Genomic DNA, 23543 nt, shown 5'->3' on the forward strand with positions numbered 1-23543 from the left:
ATTTTGAGATGCATTTCAACATTTAAAACTTTTTTTTCCTGCTGTCTCCAGTAACTAGCGCTGGTATATTATCCCTAAATCTCAGTTCAATTACAGTTTCAGTTCACCAAAGCTTTGGTGAGCCCATCTTACTTCCATAATTCACCTAGGCTGCCACTCTGGTGGATCTGAGAGCCCAGTTTATGTCTACTCACTTTCTGAAGGAGGTGAGCAAGCTGTTGCATGGGGTTACAGAACTGGCTGGCTACACCACCCCCCTCATCCCCAGAGGTCTTTGAGATTAACTTGAGTGAAAGTGGACACAAGTGACAAAAAACAAGTTAAATAAATTTAGATGTGGAGTGTGTCATACAGTTCTGACGTCCAGCTAGGGTTCTAAAAAAATCCTCAACAAAAGGGCAAAAAATATATGAAAAAAATAAGTGCACTTGCTTGAGTTCAGGCACCCTAAGGATACCCACTTCTGGGTCACTACAGAGCTTTGGGCTTTTAAGTAACTTGATTTCATGGCTTTTATCTAGAGGGTTTGAGTCCCTTACAGACCATGGCCATGGATCTCCTGATTGACCGAACAGCCTTAGGGCTTGTGCATGTAACACTCCTTTAAGCAGCTTCCGTGGGCAGGGTGTTTCGTAGTTTTCACCTCAATATAGCGCAGTGCCTCCACCCAAATCTTGCTGGGAGTTGTATTGGGATGCAGAAGGGTCTTCCTCTTCTGCCAGGGGTTGACTCGGGAAACCCATGTACACACTTCTTATACAATCACAAGAAGATGAGGTAGAAAAAATTAAACAGGTTTATTGTGGAGGAAGGTAATTGATAAATATGGTAAGGGGGATGGCAAGTAACAATAAAACAAACAGTATTCACAATTTATATATATAATCAGTTAAAACTTTGCAATTAACTTGAAAGATAGGGATGACACATTCCCTTTAAATAGCCACATACACACTTCTAGATAAAACTGCTTAACTATAAATGGCTGTAGTCTAGGAAATCAACACAGTTCCTGTTGGTGCCCGGTTGCCACGGGTTGTTGGAGCTCTTGGTTGGTGCACATATCAAAGAAGCAAAATCTCCTTCACAGATAGTCGTATCATAGCTTCAAGTGTTTAGAACCACAAGTATCAGCAAGGATTCCTTATAGAAAGTTTTTATACATTTGTCCTCAGTGGAGCCACACACCCCAGCAAGCTACTCACTCTTTGAAGTAACTGTTATATAGTGACACAGTTTCCAGTCTGGGGCTTCAGGATTGAGTCCCTTAGGAATGGGAGGCAGAATTTTCCTTCTTTCTGTGAAGCCGGGGGGGGGGGGGGCATTCCCGTATCCTCTGGCTAGTCTGGGGTTCTGGTGCAATTATAAGGCTTACAGTTAGTGATAAGCAAGTATGTTCGGTTAACCCTTTTTTGCGAGTATGCTCGGGCGAGTACCGAGTATCTTCAGCGTGCTCGGTGATATGTTTGAATCACTCCCGTGTGCGTGATTTGCGATTGTTTGACAGTTTTAATACATGTGAGGAATGCTTGTTTTTTAAGGCTCTGATAAGGAGACCCTGGTTACTCTGTTTAATTTCCACACCTGCTTTTTGAGTTTAGTTTTTATGTTCTTTTTAGCACAATAATGATTATAATGATATCCTTCTGGTTTCCTTTTTGCTTCTTTTTTGAATAGCACAAATAACAGCATGTAAAATGTTTGTTCTGTTTAAAAAAGTGAAACAGAATAGAAATCACACGGACCAATTTCAGCCCATGGTGGCCTTCTGCAACAGTTTGGATCTATTTTCCTTATGTTCTGTTTCTATATTTATAAACCAAAAATGGAGTTCAATTCACAGCTACCAGCAGAGCCTTGTCCTGTCAACCCTTTGCCTCCACAGCCAATGTTTGATTTAATGTTTTTCACTCTCCATTCCAGCAGCCATAACTTTTTTATTTTTTTATTTTCTATCTATAGCTGTATGAAGACTTCTTTTTTTACTGACCAATTTGTAGTTTTTCTTGAAGCCATCTATTTTATCAAAAAATGTACTCAAACACAGAAAAAAACTCCAATTGGGATTAACTAGTAAAGAAAAGTGTTTTTTTTATGGTATGGTCAAAATGAATGGCCAAGTCATCATGGTTCCAACATTTCAAAGATTTTTTTTTTCAATTAAGTGGTAGAAAGAAAAATCAGAACTATGTAGGAAAAAAATTGAGTTTGTGTCGTCAGTTTCCAAAACCAAGACATTTTTATCTTTCCATCGATGGAGCAGTGTGAGGGCTTGTTCTTTGTGGGTGGGCTGATGGCTTTGTTGATAGTGACGGTCCCCTGGGCCTGTGTCGCGCTGCGTTGCGCACGCGGGAGCTTACCCGGAGCCGGATCTGTTGAGGGTTGTAGTCTCGTGGCGGTGACCCGGTCCGTGCCCAGGGAGTCATACTGAGCGGCGATGTATCAGCGGTAGATGTTGGACGACTACGCCACCCGTTGAGTACAGCTAAGGAGCTGCTGCTGCAGGGCAGACCGCTGAGGCCGGTGGTAGGATTGTGCAGCGTGATAGTATAACCCCCAACGGGAGGGGTATGGCCTCAGGGCAGCCGACGTGGATGATGGGGGTAGCAGGAACCACTCGGAGACGGTACGGTGTAGTTCGGGGTCTTTACTGGTGACAAAGATAGACCCTCCCGGAGTACTGGCTAGCGATTGGGGCCTGGTCAGTCCTTGAGCAGATGGGATCTCCCCTGGCCAGGCGGAGTTGTAGGCCTCCCAAACTAACTGTACTCTTCTGGCTACCTTGCTAGAGGCGGGTATAAGTAGCCCACGTCCCTCAGTGTACCATGTGGTGCTCACCCGTATGGCCGGTGACTCGGGGCCTTCGGGTTTCTTGGCCAGAGGACCTGGAATCCCCTGCCTGACGGATTCTGCTGCTGGGTAGGAGTTAGTCCCCACAGCCTCGGACTCCGGGTCCGGTAAGAAATCTTCTCAGTCAGGGCGAGCTCTGCAGCTGCCAGCCCCTGACTCCTTGTAACACTGCTCCCACAGAGCTCCTGATGTTCTGTTCCTATATTTGCTTCTTTTCTCTGTCTCTACTTCTTCTCTACTCCCCAACCCTGCCTCAGCCCTAGGTTTATATAGGGGAAGTTCTTCCCCTCCCAGGACTGGGCAGGAGGTGTGGCATGCATAGGATTCCTGACCAAGAGACCTCCCACCTGCTCTCAGACATAATATCTCTATCACTGTGGCAACCAGACCCCTGGGGTGTCACATTCCCCCCTAGTGAAATTTAGTACTCCGGGACTAAACATATTTTAGAAAAACATAACAAGATATAACAATAACAATACAATAAAGAAACACATAAAGGTGGTCACGGCATGTCCGTAACCGGGTGCAGTCTTTGAAGAAAGCAAGGTGTCCATTTCACCAAAACAGGGAGACGTAACCAGGTAGGGGTCTGTCCTGCCCCGAGTCCTTAACAGTCTTTAGTCCGTCCTGGGTTACGCTCCAACTATGTACACAGGATTCCCGGTAAATCCACCAAAGACTCCTATAAACAACTAGAAACACATAATTATACACAAGCAACAAGAAAAACAGTTAACCACAAATAAAACAATTTATACACTTCAAATCCTCCAACGTGCGGGTAACTGGCCTCTAGTGGCCCTAGTGGACCTACGGAGCAGACTGTCTGGCCCTGAACTACAGGGTGTAGGAGCTGTCAAGGGTAAATTGGGCAGCTGTCTACGGGCCCTTTGGCTCACTAGGGATATGGCAGGCTCACTGCAAGCAGAGGGTTGATCCTCCTGATCTGCTGGTGTGGGGTCTTCTGCCTCCTGGACCGACTGTTCTTCCAGCTCTACCTGTTGCTCCGTAGGTGCTTGGGATGCTGGTTGGAGGAAGGTGAGTACGGGTACCACAACTGCACCATTGACTTGAGTCCAAGACCGAGGAAAGTCTCCGAGCACAGTACTAACCATATCTTCCCTTTCCTCTACGGGTCGATGGTCTTCTTGTTCCTCTTCAGGGTTCCGTAGCTGTTCAGGACACTTCTTCAGGTGATCCCGGGATACAATGGCTGTGGTCTCCCCTCCGTCTTTACTGATGGTACAGACCTTCGGGTTCTCGTGGCTTGAGGGCAGTACGGTGTACGGGTCCTTCTCCCACTGGTCGTCCAACTTGTGGAGCCGTCTTTTCCTCTTCAAGACCTGCTCTCCGGGCACCAGGGGAACAGCGGGAGCATACTGGTTGTAAGTTTTCTCTTGTCTCTCCCTAGCCTGACAGAGACTTCGCTCCACGTTCTCCTGTACTTTCCGGTACTGCTGCTGCCTCTCTGTGTCCCAGTCTGCTTCTGGTGAAGTGTCCTCGGGTGTCAGGACTCCCATTTCCAGGTCAACAGGTAACTTACCAGGTCTCGCCCTCATTAGGTAAGCCGGGGTACAGTTGGTGGAACCTACCGGGATGTGGTTGTATAGGTCCACCAGATCGGGCAGCTTCTCAGGCCACAGACTGCGTTCTTCCAGGGGCAACGTTTTCAGAAGATCCATTACACCTGGTTCATTTTCTCACAAAGTCCATTAGTTTGCGGATGATAGGGTGTCGTCCTTATCTTCCGGCAGCCATACATATTGCAGAATTCCTGGAAGACCTCCGCTTCAAATGCAGGTCCCTGGTCCGTCAGCACTTGGTCCGGGTACCCGTGTGGACGGCAGAAGTGCTGCTGGAAGGCTCTAGCTGCTGTTTGAGCCATTAAGTCCTTGACGGGGACGACAACCAAGAACCGGGAGTAATGATCCACGATGGTTAACGCGTAGACGTAGCCACTTCTGCTTGGGGTCAGTTTTACATGATCCAAGGCTACCAGTTCCAACGGCTGCCGGGTGACGATGGACTGCAGGGGAGTCTTCTGGCTGGCACGGTCCTTCCTCCTCAGGTTGCACGGGCCACAGTCTCTGCACCACCTCTCGATGGTTCCCCTCATGCCTACCCAATGGAACCGCCCGCGCAGCAGGAACTCCAGCTTCTTCCATCCGAAATGCCCAGCTCCATCGTGGTATGCCTCCATCACCATGGCTGAGTCTCGTCGTGGCACCACTACTTGCCAGATTAGTTCATGCGTCTGGGAGTTAACCATCCTGCGGCACAACTTCCCCTTGTAAAGGAACAGTCTACTCTTTTCTGCCCACAGTTGCTTGGCTTCCTCCGGAGCGTCTGGGTCAAGGCGAGCCTCTGGCCGAGTCAGCATCTCCTTCACCAGCCGGACGGCAGGGTCACTGTCTTGCGTTTCCGCCCAGTTGTAGTGAGGTAAGGGGTTAAGCGTAGCGCCTTGCTTACTCCTTACCCGATGGGAATACTGGATAGTCCCATGACGGTGAAACGCGGGGAGTTCGACTTCTTCCAGTCCCTCTGGATCTTCTCCTACGTCCGGTAGGTTTGGCATCCTGGACAGGGCGTCCGCGTTGGTATTGGAGCGTCCTGCCCGGTATTTGATGGTGAACTCGTAGTTGGACAGGCGGGCCATCCATCTCTGCTCTAGGGCACTGAGTCTTGCCGTGTCCAGGTGTGTCAACGGGTTGTTATCCGTGTACACGACGAACCGGGAAGAAGCGAGGTAGTGCTTAAAGCGTTCGGTGACTGCCCACACCACTGCCAGGAACTCTAGCTTAAATGAGCTGTAATTCTCAGGGTTTCTTTCGGTGGGTCGCAGTTTTCGGCTGGCGTAAGCGATTTCTCGCTCTTTCCTCTGCTGGATCTGGGACAGCACGGCTCCTAGCCCGATGTTACTTGCGTCGGTGTAGAGGATAAAGGGCTGGCTGTAATCCGGGTATGCCAGGATTTCATCCCCCGTGAGGGCCATCTTCAGCTGGTGGAAGGACTCTTCTTCCAACTTCTCCCATCTGAAGGGCGGCTTCTGGTTCTTGGCCTTCCGGGACTGGCCTATTAGGAGGTCCTGCATAGGAGCTGCCTTTTTGGTGAAACCGGGGATGAACCTGCGGTAGTAGCCTACCAACCCGAGGAACTGCCGCACTTCCTTTACACTGGAGGGACTTGGCCATTTCTTAATTGCGGTGATCTTATCAGGGTCGGGAGCCACTCCGTCAGCGCTCACCACGTGTCCCAGGTACTGCACCTTTGGTTTCAGGAGGTGACACTTGGAGGGTTTCACCTTTAGGCCGTAGCTTGCCAGAGCTTCGAACACTTCCGCCAGGTGTTTCAGGTGGTCCTCATAAGTCTTAGAATATACGATGACATCGTCCAGGTACAACAGGACCGTCTCGAAGTTTCTGTGGCCCAGACAGCACTCCATTAATCGTTGGAAGGTTCCTGGTGCGTTGCAGAGTCCGAACGGCATACAGGTAAACTCGCTAAGTCCCATCGGGGTGGTGAATGCGGTCTTCTCCCGGTCCGCCTCTGCTACAGGAACCTGCCAGTACCCACTAGTGAGATCCAAGGTAGAGAAGAAGTTAGCAGATCTTAAAGCAGCCAAAGACTCCTCTATCCTTGGTAAGGGGTACGCATCCTTGTGTGTGATACGGTTGATTTTCCGGTAATCTACACACATCCTCATGGTGTTGTCTTTCTTTTTGACTAAGACTAGTGGAGCTGCCCAGGGGCTACAGCTATCGCTGATCACCCCAGCCTCCTTCATGTCTCTAAGCATCCCCTTGGCGTGTTGGTAGTGTGCAGGGGGTACGGGTCGATACCTCTCTTTTATGGGAGGATGGTCTCCCGTGGGGATGTGGTGTTCTACCCCCTTGACTCGCCCGAAGTCTAACGGGTGTTTACTAAACACTCTCTCGTACTCTTGAACTACCCGATAGACTCCCTGTTTCTGGTGTGAGGGAGTGGAGTCAGTACCCAAATGTAGTTGCTGACACCAGTCCTCCATTGTTTTCTTAGAGCCGTTACCTTCCTCCGGGTGAGATGGAGGCAAGGGTTCCACAGATTGTATAGCATTTTGGTTAATGGTATATAATTTGGCTAGTGTAGCATACCGGGGCAGGTACACTTCCCTCTTCCCGATATTGATTATGCGAACGGGCACCCTCCCATGGCGTACATTAACCACCCCCCGTGCTGTCAAGATGGTGGGCCTACTGTCTGAGTAAACTGGTTCTACCATTGCCTGGTAATCTCTACCTCTCAGACCAATAGCTGCCCGGCACCAAATCATTTCACTTTTTGGGGGCATGGCAATAGGGAAAGGGTCACACATTCTCACGCTACCAATCTCACCGCCGGAGAGTTCCACCTGTTGCCGTCGCATCAGTGCCCGGATCTCTTTTTGGAGCACTCGCTGCTCGCCGGAGCTGGCGTTCTTGGCAACCTGCTGTAAAAGGAAAATCACCTCTGCAAGACAATTTTCAATTACATTAGTTCCTAGAGTTATCTTTGGGTGACTCTCGTGTTTGTCAATGTCTACAATGATCAGTCCCTGTGCTGCCAGTTCAACTCTACCAATTTTAATGGTCACCTCTTTAAATCCGATCTGTGGCACGGGCTGACCATTGCTGGCGATGATACTCAAGTCGTCGTCAGGGTAGCGGGTAATATCCGAGTCATTCCAGTACTGCTTGAAGAGCACGTACGGGATGGTGGTGACCTGTGACCCGGTGTCCAGTAGGGCACTCATAGGAATGCCATCCAGTACCACAGGCAAGACTGGACATCCTCCCACATATTTGTCGCGCCAGTTCGATGGGCCTGATGATCTTTTTCCTAGGGGTTGGCCCTCTACCCTAGGTTGTGCCAGTTTAAAGGACAGTACCTTGCCATATGTCTGGGTTGATTGCAGCGGCGGCAGATGGGTCGTCCGTCCTCGTTGTATCGGTCGCTGGGTCTCCCTCTGGCCGGTGGGGTCCTCCTTGGTCGACGCCACGGGATGTCCTCCGGTCTGGATGCCAGCTGGATCTTCCCTGGAGTGGAAACTTGTAAAGACTGCACAGTTCTGGTTAGCGCAGCAACGCTTTTAGCTAGCTCTTGGACCTGATGGTGCAGGTCTGGAGCCGGGTCATTGTTCAAAGCCTGCGCATCAGCTCCCACAGGCCCTGCCGACAAGGGTGCCGCCTCCTGGTGGTAAGTGGTAGTGGGGCGTCTGTGGGTCACAACGCCACCTGGTGCCGGTTCTCGGAGCACCCGGATGGCTCTGTCCTTGAACTGTGCAAATCCCAGATGAGGGTCCTGTAAGGCCATTGCCCGCAACTGGGTTCGGTGGGCATTGCAATATAAACCCTCTATAAATTGTTCAGTCAACAGCCTGTCCTCGTCTCCCACGCCGTCAGGGTCGGTCTGCTTAATGGCTCTCAGGGCCTCTTGTAGGTTCAGGGCATAGTCCCTTATACTCTCGTGTGCTCGCTGCTTGCACCCGTAGAATCTAAGCTTGATCTCGGTTGAGGTGCGGATATCAAAGGTGTCCCTCAGCCGGGTTAGTATCCCTGCGACAGTCCTCCCCCCAGGTGGCCAGGACTTTACCTCCCTTCGGGCTGCCCCAGTTAATTGGGCCACCAGGATGCTCACTTTTTGCTCTTCTGTGAGGGGGTACACCTGGAAGAGGCTATCCAGCTTTTCTCTAAAGTCATGCAGGGTATGTGACTCCCCTGAGTACTGGGGTAGCCAGGCCGCTCCCGGGATATAGGGCATGGTGAAAGGCATGACTGCAGCAGCGGTGGCGCTGGCGGGGGTTGAGGCAGTGAAGCTCTCCTCCGTATCCGACATCCTCCTCCCCCCTAGTGGACCGTGGCCTACCTTGCGATGATCCTCTTCCGTAGGCCGCGGCTCCGCAGTAGATCGTCAGGGTTGAGGACCTTCCGTCGCGCTGTGACGTCGGTGTCTGCTGGGCTCCTTCCAGGACCTTACGCGACGTCCGGACGTGAGGCGGGGCTTCAGTTCTCGCGCGCTTTCGGAGTCCTCGCCCCTCTTCTTCCCGCGCGACGTCTTCAAGATGGCGTCCAACGGCGGGAAAACTCCACGGAAGGCGGGAAGAAGGCTGAAAATGGCGCCGGATGGCGGGAATCTTCACCGATGGCGGGAAGAAGGCTGAAGATGGCGCCGGATGGCGGGAATCTTCACCACAGGTAAGTTTGAACAGTCTTTTTCAGGCACGCAGTACCCGGTGGTTGCGGGCACGAAATCCTGCCGACTACGCCAAAAGTTGACGCGCCCCTGGGCCTGTGTCGCTCTGCGTTGCGCACGCGGGAGCTTACCCGGAGCCGGATCTGTTGAGGGTTGTAGTCTCGTGGCAGTGACCTGGTCCGTGCCCAGGGAGTCAAACTGAGCGGCGATGTATCAGCGGTAGATGTTGGACGACTACGCCACCCGTTGAGTACAGCTAAGGAGCTGCTGCTGCAGGGCAGACCGCTGAGGCCGGTGGTAGGATTGTGCAGCGTGATAGTGTAACCCCCAACGGGAGGGGTATGGCCTCAGGGCAGCCGACGTGGATGATGGGGGTAGCAGGAACCACTCGGAGATGGTACGGTGTAGTTCAGGGTCTTTACTGGTGACAATGATAGACCCTCCCGGAGTACTGGCTAGCGATTGGGGCCTGGTCAGTCCTTGAGCAGATGGGATCTCCCCTGGCCAGGTGGAGTTGTAGGCCTCCCAAACTAACTGTACTCTTCTGGCTACCTTGCTAGAGGCGGGTATAAGTAGCCCACGTCCCTCAGTGTACCGTGTGGTGCTCACCCGTATGGCCGGTGACTCGGGGCCTTCGGGTTTCTTGGCCAGAGGACCTGGAATCCCCTGCCTGACGGATTCTGCTGCTGGGTAGGAGTTAGTCCCCACAGCCTCGGACACCGGGTCCGGTAAGAAATCTTCTCAGTCAGGGCGAGCTCTGCAGCAGCCAGCCCCTGACTCCTTGTAACACTACTCCCACAGAGCTCCTGATGTTCTGTTCCTATATTTGCTTCTTTTCTCTGTCTCTACTTCTTCTCTACTCCCCAACCCTGCCTCAGCCCTAGGTTTATATAGGGGAAGTTCTTCCCCTCCCAGGACTGGGCAGGAGGTGTGGCATTCATAGGATTCCTGACCAAGAGACCTCCCACCTGCTCTCAGACATAATATCTCTATCACTGTGGCAACCAGACCCCTGGGGTGTCACAATAGCAGTTTGAGGTACATATAATATTTTGATGCATTTTAATTGCATTTTGTCAAGAACATGGGGTTACTGAAAAGCCACAATTAGTTTTGATTTTTTCCTCTTCATTGCATTTACCATATGGGTTATAGTTTAATCGACCAGACTTTTATGGATATGGCAATACCAAATGTGGTTTTGTTTTTATTTAAAAGGTATGATTTGAATTTTATAATTTTTTATACAATTTTTTATATTTTTTAACTTTTTTTTAACTATTTTTAGTTACCTTAGGGGTTTTGAACATGTGGGCATCCAATTTCTTATCATATACTTCAATAACCCAAAATTACAGCATATAGAGAAAATTGCAGTCTCCTAATAAGTTCAGCTTGTGGATGAGCTTCACAAAAGTACCAAGGTGGCACTTGGGATAGGCCATCAATGTCTGATTGGGGGTGCGACACCTGGCACCCCCACCAATCAGCTCTTAACGGCTTTGGCTCGAAGTTCTTGGACGCTGCCAGAACACTACAGCTCCTTCATTTCTACAGTGTCCACAGCCGGATACTGCAGGTTTTCCCCCTATTTAAATGAATAGGGGGTCGATTTGCTGTACCTGGCTTGGGCCACTATAATTTTTACAGAGCTTTTGTATTCCCATCTACACCCAAGAACTACCAGCTGGTGAAAACAGCTGAGTGTCTAGGGTGTTGCATCCCTACTGATCAGATATAGATGACCTTTTCTACATGATAATATATATGTTTTTATTGTATATTGACTGTCTTTCAAGGATTTAAGTTTGTATGAAATGTTAAACTATTGCTTTCATCATTAGACTTTAGACTTGTATTCCCGTCTTTTTATCCCCTTTATAGCTCCCTTTATTCTGATATATGTCTGCGGAAGGCATCAGTACAATGCAGAAACATGTAGTTTATGTTTATTTGATAGCATTCTCTTTGACCACATCCAATTTTGTCTGGACTATGCCACATTCTACACAATTTTTTTTTATATCTCCCAGATATTGACTTTTGGGAGTTATAATATTTTATGTTTTACTATGCGCATATAACAGATCTCTTGAAAATAAATTAAAATATTTTTGTTACCACTTGTGATTTACAGGAATAGTCGGAGATTGGAAAACTCATTTTACTGTGGCTCAAAATGAATATTTTGACAAGATCTACAAGGCAGAAATGCAAGACTTCAGTGTGAAGTTTCCTTGGGATACAAGCATATCGGAATAACGGGCTTTACCAGCAGACCAAATGTTCTAAGTGCAGTAAATTTATCAGTCTGTGATTATTGGTTATAATTAACACTTTTTATGCATGATCACGTACAGCTTTACACATTCATTGTTTTTTATTAATAAGATGAATGATCTAGTAAAGGATATTGATGCTTTCTGAATGTTCTGCCTGTACTGAGTTAATTTCAATATTTCAAATAAATATATTGTATTTGAGCAGAATCCATGTTTCCATGTTTGTATATGCTGAAACTTCACAGGTAACTGGTTGTTGGATTCCTACAGCTGGTGGCTAGTAATGACTGACCTTGTGCAGTGGGGAAAATAATTATTTGATACACTGCCGATTTTGCAAGTTTTCCCACCTACAAAGAATGGATAGGTCGATAATTTGTATTATCGGTACACTTCACCTGTGAGAGACAGAATCTAAAAATACAAACCAGAAAATCACATTGTATGATTTTTAAATAATTAAATTGCATTTTATTGCACGAAATAAGTATCTGCTCACCTACCAACCAGCAAGAATTCTGACTCTCACATAGCTGTTAGTTTTTCTTTAAGAAGCCCTCCTACTCTGCACTCATTACCTGTATTAATTGCATCTGCTTGAACTCGTTACTTGTATAAAAGACACCTGTCCACACAAACAATCAATCACATTCCAACCTCTCCATCATGGTCAAGACCAAAGAGCTGTCTAAGGACACCAGGGACAAAATTTTAGACCTGCACAAGACTGGGATGGGCTACAGGACAATAGGCAAGCAGCTTGTTGAGAAGGCAACAAATGTTGGCACAATTATTAGATAATGGAAGAAACATAAGATGACTGTCAATCTTACTCTGTCTAGTGCTCCATGCAAGATGTTGCCTCGTGGGTTAGGATGATTCTGAGAAAGGTCAGGAATCAGCCCAGAACATCACGGGAAGACCTGATCAATGACCTGAAGAGAGCTGGGACCACAGTCTCAAACATTACCATTAGTAATACACTACACCATCATGAATTAAAATCTTGCAGGGTATGGAAGAAGGTCATGTGGTTTTATAAGACCAAAATAGAATTTTTTTAGATCAACTTCACTCTCCGTGTTTGAGGAAGAAGAAGGATGAGTACAACCCCAAGGACACTGTGTTATGATCTGCAACAAGTATTAAGGAAAGAAAGGGGAAAGCTGTCCCTACAGTAAGACTAAGCTGAATCCCTACGATGTAGCGGGCTGCCTGTTCCTTGTGAACAGACCTGTCTTAGTCCTCGGCTAGTCTGAACGAAGACCTATAGCATAAAGGAAGGGGTCCCTAAAAGAACTAAGGACTGGAACAAAAATGGGACTCCTCCTGAACAGAGAAGGTTGTTGCAGAGCACAAAAGATAAACTGACAAAAAGGTACTAGAGGTCCCAGAAGAACCAAGCAAACTGACAGAGAAAGGCACAGAAACACCTGGCTAGCAAAACAGTTAAACAACACTGAAGTCCAGCACAGCCAAAAGGGCGGAGCTGGAATATATAGGCAGATGGTCACATGACCGCAAAACACAAGATGAAAAAAACAAACAGGAGGGTTCTAACACACTGTCCCAACCGCAAAGGGTGATGGGGAAAACTTCATAATTTGGGGATGCTTTTCTGCAAAAGGGGCAGCATGACTTCACCGTATTGAAGGGAGGATGGATGGGGTCACGTATCATGAGATTTTGGCCAACAACCTCCTCCTTCATAAGAGCATTGAACATGGGTCGTGGCTGGGTCTTCCACCATGACAATGACCGGAAACACACAGCAAAAACAACTTAGGAGTGGTTCATAAGAAGCATTTAAAGGTCTTGGAGTTGCCTAGGCAGTCTCCAGACTTGAACCCAATAGAAAATCTCTGGAGAGAGCTGAAACTCAATGTTGCCCAGTGACTGCCCTGAAACCTGAAAGATCTGGAGAAGATCTAAATGGAGGAGTGGGCCAAAATCCCTGCTGCAGTGTGTACAAACTTGGTCAAGAACTACAGGAAACATCTAATTGCAAACAAAGGTTTCTTAATCAAATATTAAGTTCTGTTTTTCTATTGTATCAAATACTTATTTCATACAATAAAATGCAAATTAATCATGTAAAAATCATACAATGTGATTTTCTGGATTTTTTTTTAAGAATCTGTCTCTCACAGTTGAAGTGTACCTATGATAAAAAGTACAGACCTCTTCATTTTTTGTAGGTGAGAAAACTTGCAAAATCAGCAGTGTATTAAATACTCACAGTATTTTCCCCACTGTATATATTTTATTTGTTAGCCCAGCTCTTGATGGCCATCCCTCTATTTTTTTTAAAGATGATCTACCATGCCAGAAATTTCCTATAGACACACGTGGTTTTGTTTTTGGAAAAAATGCACAATCTTATTTTATTTTAGATCAGTGCTTCATCCTGTAAGAAGGCGGCCAAGAGTTGCCGAGGGGTGACAGGGAAGGCTGCTTTCAAAGAAGTGATCATATGCTTCAGTCTTTTCTATGAATAAATCTAGAAGTGTGAAACAGAATGCACAATAGGGTGATACTCTATGGAGGGAGAGTAGGAGAGTAGCGATGAGTGTGTCAGCTACTGCTCGGTATTCGCCCGAGCATCTCACTGGTCAAGATGTTTGACGCTCCATGAGTACTTCCTGAATGCTCGGGTGGGAGCTCAAGTCCCTGCCCCCTATGTTTAGACAGCGAATAAACTTGCGGAAATTGCCTGCCACTCACTGAAATGCTGCAGCGATGTTGGTTGTGGCCTTACAGTGATTGGCTGGCCGCATAGCGTCATCGGGTCTATATCAGACCCGGCGACCCAATGCTCATCACAGTCTACCCTTCAGACAGGCAGAGTGAGGAAAGGTGCTGCTGAGCTAGGGAGAGAATTGACAGTTTACTAGTTAAGTATTCCACAGCAATATATATTCTTTACATCTGAACAGTCGTTAGAAGAACTAATCCATCTGCATATATTAATCATAGTGATAGCAGGAGTTAGGCAGCCAGAGTTTATGCAGAGTGTATAGAGCAGAACAAGGTCCATTGCACGTGCTGTCTGCTGCTGTAACAGATATCCATTGCCCTAGATATCAGGTCTAATTTTTTTTTGCTCTTAATCCTCAATATTTGCTTAAAAAGCAATATAATACACCATTTTAACTGTTCCATTTGCTTGTTAGCAGAATACAGCCCGATTTGGTTGATTTTATTCGCTATGCTGTATTGTGGAAGCAGAGAAATTTGTCATGAGACGTGATCCCATATTACTGCGGTAATAATCGTGACATTTTTTTGGAGCTTGCCAAATATTACACTCCACTTAAAGTCTGCCAGTTGCATGTTGTTCAACCTATTCACACTTGGTCACTAATCAATACTATACTACAAGGCCACTGCCTAAAACTGTTGTCATCAGATGTGATCTGATATTACGGTGGCTATTTGGGGAGTGTGCAAAATATTACACTTCATTTAAACTCTGCCAGTTGTATGTTGTTCAACCTATTCACATTTACTCCATTTAAATTGAGCAAGGTGCGTGGCAATGGACGGGGAAGTGGACGTGATATTGATGGTGAACACAGAGGCCGAGGCCATGGGGAAGCTGAAATTGTTCCTGCTGAGGGAGCACAACAAGCACCCACATCATGATGCCCCAAGTTCCTGTCCCACTTTGTAGGGGGCTGCAAAACACCCACTATTGAAGCCAGAGCAGTGTGATAAGGTTGTTGGTTGCATAGCAGATAATGTTTCCAGTCCGTTTGCCAAAATCAACACCACCACCCTGTGTTCCACACGATCCAGTCTCAGTAGCCCTGAATCTGGACCACATATTCCTCACCCCGATCCTCCTTCCTCCCACTATGCCAAGTGCCCGGAGACAAGTGATCCCACGCTTGGATACTCCAAGAAGCTGTTCACTTTTAAATTTATAGATTCGGGCCTCTCGTCTGGCCCGCTTCAATCGGCCCAAGAGGAGATTGCATGTAGCGATGCCCAAATATTTGAGCAGCCACGGTCACATGAAGGCAATGGTGGGAAAGGGCAAATACTGTTGCAAGAGGTGGATAATGATGATGAGACACAATTGCCAGCAAATCAGGTGGAGGCCCAGGGTGCGTACTTGGAAGACGAGGTGGTGGCGGATTAAATCACTGACCGAACTTGGCAAGGTGAAATGCATAGCGAGGACAGCAGCACAGAGGACGAGGGAGGCGAAGCACCACAACAGGCAGGAACAAGCAATGTGGTGGCCACAGACACAAGGCAGGCAACTGTGCCCCGAAACACCAACAAGAGGAAAGTTGCCAGTCCAACTTCTAGGTTTGGCTCTTTTTTAAAGACCGTCCAGTTAGCCCAAAAAGGCCATTTGCAACATCTTCCAGGCCAGCATTAGCAGGGGCAGCAAAACTACCAGCCTGATCACCACCAGCATACTCAGGCACATGACAGCAAAGCACCTGACTAGTTGGGGATTAATGCCAGGTTCCAGAAACTGTGATTGCGGATGACACTACTGTCTCTTCCCCTGTTGTATGTGCATGTCAAGCCTCTGTCCATGATGCAGGCAAAGATACCTCCCACCCTGCACCTGTCAGTGCACACTTGCAACCATCACTGTCAGCACCCACGTCCTTGTCCCAGCACAGCGTTCAGTTGTCCCTTCCCCATTCCTTGGAACACAAGCTCAAATATGCAGCCACCCACCCACAGGCCACAAAACTAAACTCAACTGCTTGCACTAGAAATGTTGCCTTTTTAAATATTTCAAAAACCTCCTGGTGGAGGCTGTCCATCTGTACTCAGTTGCCAGTCACCACTATTTCTACACAAGCACGTGTTACAGAACAATTCCCGTGCCCTCACCAATGCAGTTACTGGGAAGGTCCACATAGCCACGGATACATGAACAAATGCTTGTTGCCAGGGATGATACATTTCACTGATGGCACACTAGGTTAATATTGTGGAAGCCGTGACCCAGTCGGACCCTGGGATGGAACACGTTCTCCCGACGCTGAGGATTGGTGAGCCCTGGGTCAATCAGGGTTGCCCCTACATTCTACAGTTCCTGCACTTCATCATCATCCTCCTCTTCAGCCTCCATACGATCATCACATCTGTCGCAATCTTGAAGCACTGCAGCACTGACTTGGGCAAGCAGCAAAAGGGTCTGCTGAAGCGTATCTGCTTAGGTGACAAACCGCACACCACTGCAGAAAGCTGTAACAGAGCAGGCAGATCTGTAGCTCTCACCGCTGTACCTTCAGCCAGGCATTGATATGAGGGGTATTGATGTAATCCACACTGGCATAAGGGGGAAAACGTTAAAAAACTCCTCACGCAGTGTGAGTCTAGGTGGATTACAACCTTGGGTACCATGACTCCAGCAGGTTTTAATGAATCTTTGAGCTTTGCTCCTTTTTTGTACTTAAAGACTATACGGTATAGTTCATGTTAGACTATCACACTATCCTCCATTTTTAATAACTGATTTTTTTATTCTTTTTATTGTCTCAATCTAATTATGTTTTTTCTTGTGTTTGTAGCTCACTGACTAGTAGTGTTTCTACTTTGACCCCTTTTTCATTTCCTTAACTGCAACACATCATGCATCTCGGACCATGAAGTGAAACACCACAGATTATTGATGTTGTTATTATTTGATTTCTTTAAAGGATGTGTCTAATGACTTACCGCCTGCGGTGTATCCGTTACCGTATCAGCTGATTTGCATGTTGTATCTCATATAATTTTGTGTACTTAAATTCTGGTATTTTCTTACTGTCTCCCCTTGGGATCGATGTGCTCGTGTGCGCTTCGATTTCCTGCGTCCCCAGGCATCTCTCGGAATCTTTGTCTTGCTCTGCGCATGTCCAGTATTCCCAGCTTTTGCTGCACTCCCTAACATGCGCGGTAGCGGCACGACTGCCGGGCGGTGCTCTAGGGGATGTGGATGGCGTGAGACGAATGCATCGCCCTTTTGATTCTATTGGTAGAGGTGGGTCACGTGTCTGCAATCACGTGACTTTTACCATGGATGTTTAAAGGTCTTAGAAGGCACTATTGCTACCTATACCCCTTGAGAAACCTAATGACCTGAAACCGCGAAACATGCGTTGAACTGTATTCTTTTTCTGGTAGCAGACTTTGTGGCCTCAACAATGGGTAAGGTGTTTGGTTCCTTAAATTTGACTATAACTATGTGATATATATCCTCTGTGGGCCACTGAGTCATTTTTACCTTTGAACCTCACCTATGGTTATTAGTATGTGATCTTACATTTAGATACATTGAATTCACCAGTGTTGGTTATCGGTCCGTCTTTTGCACAAATTTTTTTCTATTTATCAATGAATTTTTTGCACTGAATAAAATTGATACCTTAACTAGTGATGAGTGAATATGTTCGAAAAACAATCACAATTTTAAATTCGGCATGAATATGGGACATTCAGTTTAGTGATCGGAAACATGAGCATTCTTTCTTAAAATCGGTAAAATTAGGTGAAAAAGTGCGGGAAATTATTGTGTTGCAACTAAAGTATTTTTAACACTTTGGCTAGCATACTAGTGATGTATGATGAGCAGGGGGACATTTTTGATTAAGGGAAGGGGTTGGGGAGAGCTCACATGAGCTCAGAGCAGCGCCGTACTTGTAATATTTTTTTTTTCCCCTAACTTTGTGTGTGCAAATTTCGGCTAGCCAATCAAGGTGCAGGAAGCATCTACTCTGTCCAGACACAAGGGCTTGTGCCATTGGCTGTTGAAATCACATGTCCTCTCTTTATAAAGAGTGGCATGTTGTGTCAGCACCATTTGCTGATTGTAACAGGTGACAGATGCTGCTGCTGGACGCTGCTCCTGATTTTAGGTAGTTAGATATGCGGTTGTTTCTAAGTCAGATAGTTTAGATAGCTAGTGTCCTGTGTCTCTGTGAAATTGACCTTCCAGCTGATTTTTTTCTTCTTGTGCCATTTCTGAGGTCCATAGAAAGACATCACGGCCCATGTCATAGAACTCTGTTGTGGCGTTAAAATTCAGCTGTATGCAGAGTAAAAAACATATATTTTTTCTGTGAGTAACGTGATACAGCAGGCTAAATCTGAGTTTGAAATTGCTTGGAGCATATTTCCTATGTTATAAAGGCCTCATTCACTCTAAAAAAAAATATTTTCTTCTGTTACTAACTGGTGATGAGCGAGAACTAAAATGCTCGGGTACTTGTTGTTCAAGTCGAGCAAACTGGAATGCTTGAGTGCTCAGTCCGAGTAACGAGCCCAATGTAAGTCTATGGGAAACATTTTTCTGGTGCCCCCCCCCACCCCCTGGCGGTCTGCAGAGGGCCTAAAAATTTCCCAAATCGATGGGAACAGTGCTGAAATGGGAACAGCATGGGGTAGACCCCTGGAAGCATTTCTGACTCCCAGGTCACTGCTGTGTCAGAGGTATTACGCCACTTTTACGGACTCACAATAAAACATACAAAAACGAACTCAAAATGGATTTTCCTGTGAAATATGTTAAAGAACATCCTTTCCAGGGTAATGACTTGTATATAAGGCAAAATAAATAACTAATAACAAAAATGCTGCTCCACACCTTGGGCTATGTTCACACGTAGCATTTTTGATGCGTTTTTGCACTTTTCCATTTCAACCAAGACATATGCATTCACTGGCAAATGTCATTTTTACATTTTGCAACCTTATCTGGCCACGTGGTGTGTGACACATCATCAGACACATGCATACAGTGCTGAAAAGACATGGGAACAGCATGGGGAGGACCCCTGGAAGCATCTCTAACTCCCAGGTCACTGCCTAAAAGTGTGCCCATCAGAAGTGATCCTTGGCACATGCAAAGATGACTCCCGCCATGCAGCTGTCATTGCAGACTAGCAACAGTCACCGTCCACGTCCTTTGCCCAGCGCATTGTTCAGTTGTCCCTACCCCATTCCTTGGAATACAAGCGCAAGTATGCTGCCAGCCAACCACCCACCCACAGGCCGCAATACTAAACTGCCACATTTCTGGACTGCTTGTTTGCACTTGAAATGTTGCCTTTTAGGCTCGTGGAGGTGAAAGCTGTCCACAACCTCATGGCGATAGCCATGTGTCCATACTCTGTCTCCAGCCGCCACTATTTCTCCCTGTGTCGTCTCCACCTTCCACAAGCACGAGTTCCACAGAATTACCCGTGCCCTCCCCAGTGGACTTAAGTGGAAAGGACCACCTACCCACAAACACATGGACAAGTGAATGTGGCCAGAGACGGTACATCTCACTTGAGCCAGGCCACAGCAAAAAAGCATCCATAGAGTGTCCGGGCACCTTCCCACAGACTTTTCTTAGCCAGGGCTACTTCTAAGCAGAGTTGGACAGGCCCACTTCAAAACTGGAGAATCCTCCAGTGGGCCCTGGCTTCTCCTTCAGGAGAGCTCATTGTTCCAAGGTCGTGATGATGATAGAGGCCACCATCTCCTTAGCTTGCTGCGGCTACTTTTCTATGGGAATCATCTTCGCTCCAAACAGCCAGGAATATTTCCAATGAACTATGGCACGACGCCATGTTATTAGCAGTGCCCCCAGTACCAGTAGCGAAGCCATCCACAATTTCCTTTTCTTTTGCCCAAATACATGAGTTTCTCAAAAAGAAGCAGAAGATATTGAATGGCCCACACAAACAGCCATAGAGTGTCCGGGAACCTTCCCACACACTTTTCTTAGCCAGGGCTGCTTCTTGGCAGGATTGGACGGGCCCACCAGAGAACCTGAGAATCCTCCAGTGGGCCCTGGCTTCTCCATCAGGAGAGTTCATTGTGCCGAGGTGAGGTCGTGATGATGATAGAGGCCACCATCTGCTTAGTTTTCTGTTACTTGGAATGCAAGAACAAGTATGCAGCCAGCCAGCTACCCACCCAAAGGCAGCAAAACTATTCTGCCACATTTTTGGACAGCTGCTTCCATTTGAAATGTGGCCTTTTAGGCTCGTTGAGGCGGAAGTTGGCCACAACCTCCTGGCGGCCGCGGCCGGGTGTCTATACTCGGTCCCCAGCTGCCACTATTTCTCCCGGTAAGACAAAAAAGGGGGTGGGGTGGAAAAGCGCAGTGCTTGTGTGAACCTGTATGGAAAATAGAATATACGTGCAGATACAGTGGTCTGCTCACCTGAGTGGGTTGTGCAGACCGCACAACCGAGGTTAAACAGCTACTGGCACTGATAGCGCTGCCACGGTGCCTACAGTGTTTCCTCTGGATTAGCAGATGGAGCTTCCAATCATGTAATTCCGGGTGGGGTCACATGGGTGATGACATCATCGCAGGTCCTACAGGTCCTGCAGCTGAAATTGTATCCAGTTCTCTGCAGCCTCCAGCCACAACTCCCAAGGGAAAAGTGAACAGTGTGCAAATTGAAGTGGTCAGTGGGGCGCTAGAAACTGGATAAGGCGCTGGAAAAGGATAAAACAAAACTCTTTATTGAAGTATTAATGCCCACAACGCGTTTCTGCAGTGGTCTGCTGCCTTCATCAGGTGGAGTTATGGGAAAATGGCAGAAACAGGCACTTTTTTATCTGTTTTAGCCGTAACAGGTCCTTGTTCTATATATAGTCATACGTCCACCCTATAATATATATTTTGTGGTAGTTCCAATTACACTCACGCAGTCAATATGGACTACTTGTCCCATGGGGAGTCCAGGAGAGAGAGGCTCATCTTGGAAGCTATTCACACCCCTAATAGCCCCCATGTGGAGGGGATCTGCACCACACATCGGGATACCTTGAGCGAATCAGATAAGAAACGCATGTACGATCTATTTTTGGAATTTGAAAACAGATCCAAGATCGAGATTGTTAATAATTTGGATATACTGTTTCTCAAACAATATGTGCTTAACAGAATCACGCCCAGAGGTTTAAGGGTGAAAGTATCATCCTCTTTTCCCCAGGACGTTGAGTTCACTAGACATTGGGATGATTGTCTCACTGATTGCTCCATGAATCTTATGGAGCTTCTAATTAGGAAAAGAACAGCCCTGGTGTTACAACTCTCCTGTTAGGTTTTTTTTAGTTTGCTGGTCACATGACCATTTTGCCTATTTAATCCGGCTCCGCCCTCCTGGCTTTGCTGGACTTCATTTGTATTTACTACTGTTGAGCTAGCTTGTTGCCCTTTTGCCGTACTCTGTTAGTTTTGCTAGGTCTTATGACCTCTTTGCTTTTTGTTGTGTGTTTGTCTTTGACTGCTACTATTTATGCTAGGAGGTGTCCAACTTATTCCAGTCCCTAGATCTTGTAGGGATCCCTCCCCCACATCTATAGGTCTGCGTTCAGACTAGCCGAGGACTTTAGCGGGTCTGATCACAGGATCAGGTTCCCCGTTACATCGTAGGGATCTAGTTTAGTTCTATTGTAGGGACAGATCTCCTGCCTTTCCTTAGTCTCTGTAGCAGATCATAACAGTAAGTCCAGCCAGTAAAAAAAAAAAAATAAATAAAAATTTTCTCTAAGGAAAGACCTCCAGTTTTCCATCATGGTCTCGGTGCAAGATTTGGCTCAACGCTTGCAGGGACTCTCTCTGGAGGTGACCAAGCTCCAACAACACGTTAGTAGCTGTTCTGGAGCGCATTTTGTTGAACCTAAGGTACGTCTGCCTGATCTATTTTTTGGTGAACAACAAGATTTTTTTTCTTTTAAAAATGCTTGTCTATTATATTTTCGTTTGAGACCCGGATCCTCTGGTGATGAATCACAGCGCATAGGGTTCATAATGTCACTTTTGCGCAAAGATCCTCAGGGATGGGCCTTCTCTCTCCAACCTAGTGATCCGTGCTTTAGATCAGTGGATAGTTTTTTTTCTGCTTTGGGTTTGTTGTACGATGATCCTGATCGTGTCTCATCTGCTGAGTCTGAATTAAGACGTTTGAGGCAGGGATCAGGTAATGTGGAAAAATATTGTTCTCACTTCCGTCGGTGGTCTGCCCAGGTGGGGTGGAACGATTCTGCTTTGAAAAGCTTGTTTCTTGCAGGGCTATGTGAAAGGGTAAAGGATTTACTGATTGCTTATCCCACACCTGGAAACTTGCAGGAGGCAATGCAATTAGCTATACGGGTGGACAGGAGACTGCGTGAAAGGGTTAATGTGAGCAAATCCTCTGCTATGTCAGCTTCGAGTTCTGAGAGGTTCTGTGCTGACAATAAAGAGCCGATGGAAATTGGGGTGATGGCACCCCGCTCTCAGGAAAAAGACCGCCGACTTTCTGAAGGCTTGTGTTTCTATTGCGGAAATTCTGGTCATTTTATTAAAAGCTGTGTGCTTCGTATGAAGAAAGAAAAAAAAATGGTCAGTCATGCCCGTATTGCCTGTCTAAATTCTAAGGGAGTATTCCTATCTGCCTCTACTGCTGCTCAGGATGAATTAATTGAATTTCGGGTACGATCTATTTTTGGAATTTGAAAACAGATCCAAGATCGAGATTGTTAATAATTTGGATATACTGTTTCTCAAATTGTGGATCTACTCTGAATGTGATTGATGGGGGATTTTTGGAAAAACTTAAATTAGAACCTAAAACTTTGTCATCCCCTATTGCTGTGGTTTCTGTCGATGGCTCTCCCTTGAAGAGTGTTACTCACAAGGTCTGTGAATTTCCCCTCACTATTAATTGTATTCATCAAGAGAATTTGGATTTGGTGGTATTGGATAATTTGCCTTCTCCAGTAATATTGGGGTTACCCTGGTTGAAATTGCACAATCCTGTGCTGGATTGGTCTACCAATGAAATTAAGTCCTGGAGCCCTAAGTGTTATGACAAGTGTTGTAACGGGCGCATTGCTGCTGTGGATAGAGGGGAGTTGCCTGTACCTATTCAGGATTTTTGGAGATTTTTTTCTGAGGAGGAGTCGCAGGTTTTGCCTCCCCATAGAGACTATGATTGTACCATTGAATTTGTCCCTGGAGCGACTCTTCCTAAGAGTCGTTTATTTAATCTTACTATTCCTGAGAGAAAGGCTTTGGAGGAATACATACAGACAAGCTTGGCCGCCGGTCACATTAGGCCTTCCAAGTCTCCTGTGGCTGTTGGTTTTTTTTTTGTAAAAAAAAAAGATGGAGGTTTACGTCCTTGTCTGGACTTTCGTGAGATTAATAAAATTACTGTACGCAATCCTTACCCACTGCCATTGATTCCCGATTTATTTAAC

The 23543-nt window shown here is 46.7% G+C and overlaps 2 protein-coding genes across 7 annotated transcripts in view; both read left to right on the plus strand.

Annotated features, from left to right (window-relative positions):
- Window positions 1-11439, plus strand: part of LOC141172013 (sulfotransferase 2B1-like) — a 388130-nt gene extending 376691 nt beyond the window's left edge. For 2 of the 4 annotated variants that reach the window (XM_073655777.1, XM_073655778.1), the window contains one exon: window positions 11198-11429. In XM_073655777.1, the coding sequence (XP_073511878.1) occupies window positions 11198-11322 (125 nt within the window). In that variant the 3' untranslated portion in view covers window positions 11323-11429. Of the gene's footprint in view, window positions 1-11197 lie in introns of all 4 variants that reach the window. The other 2 variants (XM_073655776.1, XM_073655779.1) reach the window with 2 other exon arrangements.
- The window catches only part of LOC141172014 (sulfotransferase 2B1-like), a 913436-nt gene that overhangs the window by 376685 nt on the left and 513208 nt on the right, over window positions 1-23543 (plus strand). The gene's annotated exons all lie outside the window — the stretch shown is intronic.

This window comes from Phyllobates terribilis, unplaced genomic scaffold (assembly GCF_046119375.1).
Source record: "Phyllobates terribilis strain yellow unplaced genomic scaffold, ASM4611937v1 Scaffold_12__6_contigs__length_324123572, whole genome shotgun sequence".
Lineage (NCBI taxonomy): Eukaryota > Metazoa > Chordata > Amphibia > Anura > Dendrobatidae > Phyllobates > Phyllobates terribilis.